Here is a 12262-nt window from a genome sequence, read left to right as displayed (position 1 = left end):
GTTAGATCTTAGTAAACATTCGAATCGGCCGAAACCAGGAAGCGGCGGCCGCCATTTTGTGTGTTTCACTCAGAAAAAAAAGAGTGAAAACAAGAAAAGGGGGCAATGAGGAGAGTTACAGACCCCCTTACATTTGTGAGGGGGTCAAAGAAGGACTGTAAAGTACAAAGAAAACATTTATTGATTTTAAAAAAAATCACGGGGTACGCGTACGGTAAGCTTACGGTAAGCGTACGGTAGAAAAAAAAATAAAAAAATAAATGAAATTCAGATTTAAGTGTTTAGATATTAGGGGGCTCTAAAAAGAGCCGTTGTGTTTATGAAATGATTTTTTAGTGGTACCTACAAGTAAGTACCGATGCAGAGTCTAAGGTTCAAGAGGAAGACTCTGTTCCCTTCATCATTGAAGTGCACACCATCTCCTCTATAAATGTCTTGCATGTCATAACGCAAGTTGTTGTGGTAAATGGCACCCATACCATAGTCACGGAGGAAAGCAGAAACAGATTTGTTGACGTGCTTTCTTGCTTTGTCATCGCACCGCATGCCCACCGTGCGTGCACGGCACTAACTGCGTAAAGTGGGCGCGCGGTGCTCACTGTGCGCGCACAGTGCGCGAAGCGCACCGTGCGCGCACGGAACGAACTGCGTTAAGTGGGCGCGCACGCCACGAATGGCGTAAAGTAACTTAGCATTTAAAAAACCGTACAAATTCACTGAAAAAACCATAGGTTTCACACACGTTATAGTTAGGAATTAGCATTTAAAAAACCTTGCAAATTCACTGAAAAAACCATAGGTTTCACACATGTTATAGTTAGCGGAAATTTTACTGATAAAAAACCAATGAAATTCCCCCGTTATAGTTAGTGCAGGCAACTATAACTCACGCGACCGCAATCTTCTGCTGATGACATATGTGTCTTTATGAAAAAAAAATATTTGTAATATATGTATAGCTAAAAATGTATGGAAGAAGACATGGGCAAATAAGTGTCTAAATACAGTATTAGCATCAGCAGAAGATTGCGGTCGCGTGAGTTATAGTTGCCTGCACTAACTATAACGGGGGAATTTCATTGGTTTTTTATCAGTAAAATTTCCGCTAACTATAACATGTGTGAAACCTATGGTTTTTTCAGTGAATATATATATATATATATATATATATATATATATATATATAGCAACATCTACCCAGTATCAATAATAAGAACAACCATTTACAAGGAATTATTTAAAAGACACTTCACACATTATTGAATGGCTAACATCGCTAACTCAGTCTTGGGAGATTACAAGTAATACAATTAGACATTGTCTTCTTCTTCATCTAAATAGAGAGAGGCAATTCCTCATTAAATTTACAGGTGAATATTTATCTTGGTGAATCTAATTAGCAGTGTTAATAGTGAACATTTAATGAGAAAGTACTGCAATCTAGTTGGTCCCTATTAATGTTGTGTTACTCTCTTATAGGTGCATACTGAGAAACCTCCTAAACAAGACTAGATGATGAGAACAGAACACACTAGTGAGGAGTCTCTCTTTTATCCCAAAACCCCTTTCCCCCCTTGTAATTCCTGAGACTGTAGTTTAGTCAGTCTTGGGCATTTCAGAGAGAGACTGGAGTATTATCTTCTGCTCTTGAGGATATCGAATTCAGGTACCTTTGGTCTAACAAGAACACTACATCATAAGACATTAACAGCTCCACAATCTACGTATTTCTCCTATCCTCATGTCTTTGATCCTGTGAAGCTCTCATCTTCCTTTCGGTTAGATATGCATTATAGAAGTGTCCCTTACATACATATTGATATAAATACACACATCAAATGATCTAAGCATATAGCCTAGTGACAAATCCAGAGTTATGTAACCTCAAACGTAATTGCAAGCATGCTTCTTGTCATAAGCCTGCTAGAGTCCCTGGGCTCTAGTCAGAAAGGTTTTTTCAGTAAATAAAGCCTCATTTTCACCTGCCAAAAAAGTACAAAGGGGGTCAAATGGATTTACTACTGCAGATTTCCTTCCACAAGCCTGGAGAAACATATAGGGGCAGATTTACAAGCCGCCTGCGCCAACAGTACGTCCCTTTTCGGGACGTACTGGTGGCGCAGGGAGCTCCTCCATATTTACAAGGACATGAAAAGCCACCCTGCGTGACTTTTCCTCTCCTTGTAATTACGGCCCCTTCACACGCAGCACTTTGCATTGAAGGAACGTTCCATGGGTGTTGCTGTGGGTGTTCCCACGCAAAAACCATGGAACAAGACACATCTCGAGATTTGCGAGAAATTGTAAATCTGGAGATGCGCCTGAATGCTACACCACCCTAGAGGTGGCTTAGTGAGGCGCAACGTGTAGAAATGTTTTCATTTCACCTCGTTTTCAGGTCTCGCTGATCCAGCGCATGCGCTGCTCTGCGAGGCATTTAGTTAGTGGCTTTTCAAAGTGCTACCACAATCTTTTCCTGGCCTCAAGCTTGCATCCATGAGCGCGTGCACGTGCGCAGCTGCCATGTTGCTTTAATGGCTCATTAAGCCTTGCTCTCCCAAGCGCCTCGCTCTGCCCCTCCCCCACCACAGAGTGCGTCCCTGCCATCACTTTCGGTTTCACGGCCGAAGGGAGGAGAAATTATAATAAAAGAAAACTTTTAATTGGACTTTTTGGGGAGGAGCTCCTTCTAAACAGACAGAATCTAGTGGAGAATTACAATGAAGTTCATCTCCATTGCTGTAACTAATCTAATAATCTTATCCGCCCGATCCACAGCTGAGTAAACGTTCACAAAGAAGCAATCGGCACTTCATCACGCCACAGATCAGGAGATCTGTCCCTAAAACCAGACGCCCGTCATCCACACGGCATCATTTTAAATATCATCTGTGGCAATTCTTCATCGAGTTTACATAACAACAGAATTTTGCTGCATAAAGGACATATCTTGAACTTATGAATGAACACTCCGTTCATTCAAGCTATCTGATCGCCACATGTGAAAATCCATTTAAGCAGATAGAACAGGTTTTATGACCACTACCAGTAATATCCGGCAACATTCTTTCTATTTACTGTGAAACCACATGGTTAAAGGCATTACATCAACTATCAGACTGTTCACACTACCTCCAGATAAATCCTTTACCTGTTATCCACTCGCTAGACCACATCTTGAAGAATTGTGGCATTTCCTGACGAAGGCGTACTTTTCGCCGAAACGCGCGTAGAAGATGATCATATGGCCACAGATTTGTTTCTATTTTTAACTGTTGTTTAATGAATATTAATACATTGAATGTTTATACTATGTACAAATGCATTGTTGAATTGTTTTTTTTTAATTGATTTTGCCCATGATTCTGTGAGAATCATATTAACAATAAACATTTATGCGATATTTTTAAATACTGTTTTTGGCTATACTATTTGGAAACGCTTTACATAGCAATATAAAAAAATATTAATTGCCTAGGAAGTTATTATTGCACTGTGGACTAATCTAATAATCGTCTTTACCATATGACTGTTTTCCAAGAACCCTCATGGATCTCTCTGAAGCACTCCTCCACTAGAATGGAGTGCAAGGGTGCCTGCGCCAGCACATGGCTACAGTTTGTGCGCCAGTGCAGGGGGAAGCACAGAGATGCGACATATTCTTGTAAATATGTTTCATCCCTGTGCTGCGGAAGTGCCGCAGCGTGGCGCAGCCAAAGAGCTTGTGGTGCCACGCTGCTTCAAATCCTTGTAGATCTGCCCCTTAGTCGTTAGACCCATTTAGAGATGGGAAGGTGCCAATTGAAGACAAAGTGTACCTTGGACGTTTGAGCACATCCAGAAAATATATGTACATTTCTGGTAATTCTGAAACTCTTATTCAAACCTTTACTACTATAGTATATCTTTGTAAAGTTACTTCAGCTAATGACTGGAGTAACTCTATTTTCATGATGGAAAGAGAAGCGGTCATCCCCCAGAATTAATGGAGTTGAGGCAATGTATTGTCATCTTACCAAAGGGTGAAAGCGATGTGTTGGCTGTGAGCCACGCAAATTCAAAGACGCAATCGAAATGGTGTTGCTTTGCCGCACATTTTGCGATGCGTGGGAGTTGATCCTCGCAATGGCGGCAATGCTTTGTGGATTCCCCTGGACAGAACTTTAAACCTACTTCCAAGGTCTCAGGACTAGATTGGCACCACTTGGCAGGGCATACTCACAGATGGCAAAGTCCCAGTGAAGAAGCAGGTGAGTTGTAAGTCTTTGATGGCCCTCAGATTTCAGAACAGGAGGCGAGCCAATAAGCCCTTTGGGTCACTCTGGTGTTGGGTTCAGATGATATGGGTCAAGTCCTTCTGACCAAGGCAAAGAGGGCAGCAGGCAGCAGGTCAGCAGAGCAAGAAAGCAGTTCTTCCAGAGCAGCAGTCCAGCAGTGGCAATCCTTCAGCAGCACAGCAGTCTTTCTTCCTGGCAGAGTATTCACAGGTCTTGAAGTGTACTGAAGTGGTAGGGTCAGAAGTCTTGTTCTTATACCCTGCGGTGCCTTGGAAGTGGGGGAGACTTCAAAGAAAGACATTGAAGTGTACAGACCTGAACTGGCTCCAGACTCGCTACAGGTGGGCAGCCTTTTGTGTGGAAATAGGACACAGCCTATTCAGGTGTAAGTGTAAAGCTGTGCCTAGCTTTTCCTCCTCTGATCCTGACCAGGATGGCCCATCAGGATGTGGATGGCGCATCAAGTCACACTCACCTAAGCTCTCATTGTGTGTGGCTGTCTAGAGAAAATGCATAAAGTTCAGCTGTCACCCACCCCAGATGTGTCTTGGAGACAGGCTGCAGGCACACTGGGCTAAGAGCAGATGAATGCTACCTTTGTAAAGTCCAAGTAGAACACAAAATGCCAATACTGCTGACTTTTTTTACAAACCAAATGTTTAGCTCTCCCAAATTCGTTTTATTCAACATCAAATCACAAACATACTGCAAACATTAAACAACAGTCACAAATACTGACACCACATATAAACATAATTAGCATTACATACATAAACTAACAAAATTTAAAATAACAACAGCCCACAATAAATATTGAAATAGCAACATCAAAATTTGCAAATTATATAACAAACTCAAAAAAACAAAAACAATCAATGCAAACAACACTTTCAGTTCTGGAATTTACATCCCAACAGGAGCTGTAATGTTTTTTTTGCAATTCAAAGTCTCCTGCCTACTGGGCCATAACCATAACGTACAAAAAGGTATTTTTTCACCCTAATGACGATGACCAAGGATCAAGCTTTAAAAATATTATTTTAACTTTTTCCCTGTGCATCAAAATTGTCTCTCCAAAGCACTCCTTGGTTATGGTTCGAAGTCAATGTGTTTTGAACACTACACCACTTAAGGGGTTCTTCTCAGGGCTCAGCACAGAGACACACTACAAAACAAATAAACTATTTGTTACACATAACTCCAAAGGGTGTAGGATGATTAGAATGCTACTCTAAAATGCTCCCTCTTTGAAATTACTTCAAGGGTTGTTTAACAACTTCCAAAGCAAACTTTAATGTTATGTAGAGAAATTTTCCATATGGTATTAATCTGGAAAAAATAAATCAAAAGGACAATTTTAAGTATGGCAAGTTGCTTGGAAAACTCATTTTGCTTACAGAACTCACAAGAAAACACGAGAAAACTCACTTAAATTAAGCAACCAAAATTGTGTTGCAAGCAGGGACCATCCTTCTTCTTGGAATTTCAATCTGAAAGTAAAACATAGCGATGATGCCATGTCATATAAAAATATAAGCAGAATTAATGCCGAACTATATACAACACTTGTCTTTGGATATTCTAAAATGGGGACAAGGTGGCCTCGACAACTAACTTCTAAACAAATTTTAATTATCAGATACAAAAACCATAATTCGAGAGTAATCATGTCAGAGTCACGGACTAAAATTAGATGTCAAAACTAAATGAACTTTGAAAGGCAAACCAAGCAAACAGAATAAGCTGGAAATCTTACTTTTACATTTTAGTATTCCCAGCTCGTAATCCCGTGGGTCACCATCAAATGCCCAAACAATTAGAAAATGTTGAACACCCTCAGAAAGAGGTGTCGCCGCACTAATGAGAACTCTTAGATAGCCCAAGGTGCTATGGGACATATAGTGAAAATACCTGCACTTGAAAAACAATATCTGGACTTTTAATTAGGATAGATCCAATGAACCAGCTTCCTATATAGCAACCAGACTCAAAGGGCAAAATAGCAAAACGCTTAATCTTAAACAATCGCGCTAAAACTATGCAGCACAAAGGAGTCACCTCAACTGACTTAAAAATAACTTTCCCACTAGTGTGGACTTACACTGGCAAAAATCTTCATAACTAGTCTAGTCCGTGGAATATCATGGTTGGTAACCAAGAACTTTCTATAAGTGGGATTTTTAAAATTGTAATGATAAATTTTACTTTACCATTATAGAGGATTGATCATGACAATTCCATAGGGACTAAACATGACAGCTCTATCTCCTTCCAACTGGAAATTACAGTGTATTAGATGTAACAAGAATTATCCAATGTTAACCTATAGGAGGAGTAGGCCTCTAGTAGTGAAAAACAAATTTGGGTGTTTTTACTACCAGGACATGCAAAGCTTAACAGTACATGTCCTACTTTTTAAATACACAGCACCCTGCCCTATGGGTTACCTATAGCCTACCTTATGGGTGACATATAAGTAATAAAAGGGGAGGTTAAGGCTTGGCAAGGGGTTTTGAATGCCATGGCAATGTAAACTGCACCCAGAGGCTTTGCAGTGGCAGGCCTAAGACATGTTTTAAAAGTCTACTTAAGTGGGTAGCACAATTAGTGCTGCCTGCCCACTAGTAGCATTTAAACTACAGGTCCTGGGCACATGTGGTGCACTTTACTAGGGACTTATAAATAAAATATGCCAATTGTGGATGAGTCAATCAAGCTATGTTTAGGGAGAAAGCACACGCATGGTTAGCAGTGGTAAAGTGCCCAGAGACAAATAAAAAACAGATCAGCAAAATAGGAGGTAAGCCGGCAAAAGGTTTTGGGGGAAGACTACTCTAAGGCAGACAGTGCATTTCCAAACAAACCTCATTCCATGGAAGATGGCAGATGATGATCCTAAATGCCCACCTGGAAAACTTCACCTGGGCAGCTTTCTGGTGCACTTTTGAGAATGTTTGCAGATATAAAAACGCTGTAAAAGTACGTTCCAGCAGGAATTTACAGGTCTTTTTTATTAATAAGTCCCAATTTTCCAATCAACATTGTGTCTTCAATGAAAACCGAAGATTTAAGAACCAAGTTTGAGAAATGGGCACTTGAATGATCCACTCAACACAACATACTGACTGAGAGAGTACATAGGCTGACCTATTTGTTTGTCAGTGTAGCACCTGGATGATGCACAAAGACAAGCACAGAGGCAACTACCTGCCCAAATTGTTCCCTAACTTCATGGGAACAAACTGGAGTATTACAACTCTTGGCTTCTTTGCAAGAGGTCCTTATTGCCTTTCCGGTGTCCCAACCCCCTCCCATATTACCCTTTTCTTTCGAAAATTCATTTAAAGATTTTTTAAACCACAGTTTTGGATTATTAATACCTACACTTTTGAAAATGGATTTTACTTTGACAATGTGTTTCATATTTCATCTAGCACATGTTTTCATTGTTTAATTTTTGGTAACTATATTAGTCAAAAACATAAAGAGAGCACATTATCATTTTTTGGAGAAAAAATGTGCAAAGATCGCCTACAATGTGAAAGTTATATCCGATTTTACCTTTGATGTTTGTTTTTGTATATTGAAGGGTTCAGTTTCAGTTATTTGTATGACATTTCTCAATCTTTTCTGTACTGTTTTTAAAGAAGGCACTTTTATAGATCTTCTCCTGTTAGCCTGTTTAATTCCAAACTGATTGATGCAACATTTGTCTAAATAGCAACAAACATTTACTATGGAAGTTATTACTGAAAGCGTTTTTGCAAGCACAGTTATCATTTTGATCTTGCACCTTCATCAAAAAATGCAAGCCAGTCTCTCATTTGTTTATGTTATTCTAATTTTTTTAATGAACTTAAGTGCAGGTAGGTAAATATTAAGTTATCAGGGAATCAAAAAGTATATTTAAAATATAATGTAATCTATATGTATTACTGTGGCACAGTTATTGTATTCATAGTATAATAAAGCCGCGTGAATTAGTAGGTGAAAATATATCGATGCCCTCGCAGGTAAAGACAATGTCTCACAATCATTCTAAAAGTATTCTTTAAAAGTAAAGAATATTTGTATTGTCCAAAGTGGTTTCCGTGCATGAAAAAAAACACACTAGAAAACATGAGCCTATGCATCACGGTTAGAAAGTTCTGACACTCACAAATATGATATGCCGGTAGACAGTTTGTTGGTAATTTAAAAATCAGTTTTATATCACATATAGATTGCACCTGAAATAATTGCTGTGACGGATCCTCTGCCAAGAAACTAATTGTTATGTTTTGCAGGATTTTATTGATACTGTAAACTACATATTGGATACTGATACATTGCAAAACTGGACAATACTCCTTGAAAGTGAAAAAGATGCCAGTTCCCGGCTTTTGCAATCAGTGGAGAAATTTGCAAAACAGTTGCCCTCCCAAAAGTCTCCCCTCACCATATGTAAGCCTTTTATTGAGGTAAAGTCTATTGAAGTAAATCAAAACAATCGTCTGACAGGCTACAGTGCTGTGTTTATAAATGCTGATTTTAATGTGACCGGAGAGGTATTCATACCGAAAGAACAAATCCAGAGGCTCCCTTTAGGCTCCACTCTTGTAAGCATTGCCTATCCTACTTTAAGAAACATTTTGCCGAAAAACTCAAACAAACATTTTTTGGTCAATGGACTTGTAATGTCAGTAGTTGTCGAAGAAAACATGCTGATCAATGATGTTTCACTAACATTTCAGAAGATCAATAATACTCTGTGGCAAGTGAATTGTGTCTTCTGGGACTTCATTGTCACCTCATGGAACAACCATGGCTGCTTTCCAGAGAATGAAACCGACACAGAGGTTGTATGCAGATGTTCTCACCTTACCTCATTCTCAATCTTAATGTCAGCGACAACGCCTTCAGAAGTAATCCTCAGCTATATTGCCAATATTGGAGTGTCAATCTCTGTAGGAAGCTTGATTCTGGGCCTCATTGTTGAAGTTTTGGTATGGCGGCATGTAACAAAACAGAAGACATCATTCATGCGCCACGTCTGTATTGTCAACATATCACTGTCACTCCTGATGGCCGACATCTGGTTCATCGTAGCTGCCATCAATACAGAATGGGCACAAAAGAACGGTGCAAGCCGCAACCAAAAGGCTTCCTGCATATCCGCCACATTCTTCATTCACTTCTTTTATCTGTCTTTGTTTTTTTGGATGCTTACTTTGGGGCTCCTTATTTTCTACCGCACAGTCCTCATTTTCCATGAGTTGGGGAGGAATCGCATGATGTACATCGCATTCACTATTGGTTACGCTTGTCCGCTGGTTATCAGTGTTATCACGATAATTAGCACTGGTCCGACCAATGCCTACATGAGGAAAGATGCCTGTTGGCTCAGCTGGGATGAGAGCCGAGCACTCCTTGCCTTTGTGCTGCCAGCACTTCTTGCTGTTTCCTTAAATTTCATGATACTGGTGCTTGTCATTATAAAGGTACAGAGGCCTACAATAGGAGAAGGCGCACCAGAGGAGAGAAATGCTGTCCTGCAAACTGGAAAAAGAATTGCAATTTTGTCTCCAATTTTGGGTCTTACATGGGCCATCGGATTTGCCATTGTTGCTGTTGATGCTCCAGTTCTGGCACTGCATATTATATTTTCTATACTTAATTCACTACAGGTAAGCATTTCAAACCACATTTTCCATTGTTAAAATATTCTTCTCTGAGTAACATATCAACCTATAGAAATGTGCTTGCCTTCATTTTTTAATCTCACAGAAGTGAACTAGGTAAATAAGGCAAGAATACCTCACTGATTTAAAGTTAGTGTGACAGGGCAAACCATTGATGTGAGGCATTCCCCCAGCTTCCAGGCTAACTTTAGAAAATAATTCTGTTAATAGCAGAAATCTATACTGCAACATCCTCAATAACCTCCAGTCTAGCCAAATGTTTTTCTTCGGAAACATCTGATTGGTGACATATCATTTCATAGGATGTTTACTTTTAAATGATCAAGTATGAATACTAGTACACTCATATTCACATGTTCTGGAGAACTCGATGGGTAAAGTTAAACAAAAAACTGTTGGTGGCCTATTCATAAAGGCATTTTGGAGTGCTCAAAGTAGTATTTCCGTACTACACATTCACTTACTTCTACATGCCTTTTAAAGTTGGTCCCAAAACAACTAAAATAGGAATAAAATGTAAATACTCTGGAGATATTCTTATATAATTAGTAGAAATAGAAAGGACTGTGACCATTGTGTACTTTTACTGATAGAGAGTTAGACGTTTGAGGGCTGATTCACAGAGGCACGCAAAATTACGTAAAAGAGTGTTCATGTAGGAGTTCTTCCCGTAATCAAAAATACTTTAGTGAATTGGCCCAATAGATTCTGGATGATATCAAGAAAATCATGCTTGAATTAGAAAATGATTTATATTGCCTTTAGGCATTCTCAATCTAAACTTGAATACTAAAAGAGTCAAAGCAAAGGTTTGTTATAAAATTATTATATTTATCACCACAATATATCTGGGGACCGTTGTCAGTTGCTAAAATCAATAATTACCAGACATTAACTGTAACAGTGTAAAAGGCTTCCATTACCAAATTCTCCTTTTAAAATATTCAGTAACAGTGTAGCATAAACAACCTCTGGGAAATGAGGATGTAAAGGTTCCTTTTCAAATTTATTTCCACTCTTCAATGTCATTCTCACAACATCACCAATTCCAATCTAGACAGTAACACTTCTAGAAAGATTAATTGTAATATATGAATTATATTGCCATTTCTTGTATTGAAACATAATTTCATGTAATATAATGCACCACACTTTGTTTTATTTTAATTTATTTGATTTTGTGATAGAACCCATATTGCAACATAGCTTTAAAGCAGTTTTCTTTAGGCTGTTTGAGAACTGAAATTTAATTTAATATATAAATTAGAAGTCTTTTTTAATGCTGTTTAAATGCAATTAAAAGGTTTTTAAGGTTTAAAATGTTTTATACTTTTGTCTTAGTGGAGTTTAAAGTTTCTATTTTTTTATATTGTTGTGCATTTGTTTGATGTCAGATGAATAAAACTATTTTTCCATCTAAGCACAAAAAATGCATTTCATATGCATTTAATGTATATTCTTTCTCTATTTCTCTGCAATGTACACCTGTCTGAATTAATGTGGCACCAGTTGAAATATTTTATGACAAGTTATAAAAGTACACTTAAAAGGCCCCTAAAGATAAAATATATTTCAGAAATGTGCTATGTTTGGTAACTTCCCTAAAATATAAGCAAAGATATTTGGAAGTTATATTTCACTTTCAGCATCAATAATCTCATAATACAACTTTCAATTGATCACTATTTTCAGCTGTGATCCAAGGTAGGAACTTTGACCCAGTGTTCATATCCAGAGATTCAGGAGAGAATTCTGATGTCATCACACATGCACAGTACTCTTGTGTTGTCAACTGGCCTACAGAACATTTGATTTGATGGTTTGGGATGCGTGGGAAAGTCCCATTTTTGCGTGATCATCCCACATTTTTGTAGACTGTTGCTGCTGGTTTCTGCACACTGGTGTACTGCTGTCCAATTCCCAGTTTATGATCACTAATTGGTTAATTTGGCATATTTGATTTCCAGGAAGGGCATCTAAGAAAATACACCAATAGAATAGAAAGTTAAATAATCGCCTGTGGGCTACAGCACCTATTGTGCTATACACTAGGCCAACAAGAAAACCGTGGCTTCAGTCTTACATGTGTATAGCCTGACTGCCGTCACTTTAAAATGTGCAGGCTGACCTGCCAAAATAAACCTTTGGAAGGAGGAAGACCCTACTTTTAAATGTTACTCAAGTCACTTCAAAGTAGGCCTTATAGCCCACAGGGTATCGTGCCTGGTAAGTGGAATATGTAAGAATGTAATGTCTGAATGCTCTTACAGTGACAACCCTCCAAAAGCTATTGTTGCTGTTAGG

General features: G+C 38.7%; 1 protein-coding gene across 1 annotated transcript in view; it reads left to right on the top strand.

The window, feature by feature from the left end:
• LOC146816683 (adhesion G protein-coupled receptor F1-like) overlaps positions 1–12262 on the top strand; it is a 512362-nt gene that overhangs the window by 453544 nt on the left and 46556 nt on the right. The window contains exon 12 of the mRNA XM_085610576.1: positions 8564–9943. Within this exon, the coding sequence (XP_085466702.1) occupies positions 8564–9943 (1380 nt within the window). The remainder of the gene's footprint in view (positions 1–8563; positions 9944–12262) is intronic.

Source organism: Triturus cristatus, chromosome 6, assembly GCF_964204655.1.
Source record: "Triturus cristatus chromosome 6, aTriCri1.1, whole genome shotgun sequence".
Classification (NCBI taxonomy): Eukaryota; Metazoa; Chordata; class Amphibia; order Caudata; family Salamandridae; genus Triturus; species Triturus cristatus.
The sequence above is the reverse complement of the archived record's forward strand: the minus strand, read 5'-3'. Positions and strand labels throughout refer to the sequence as shown.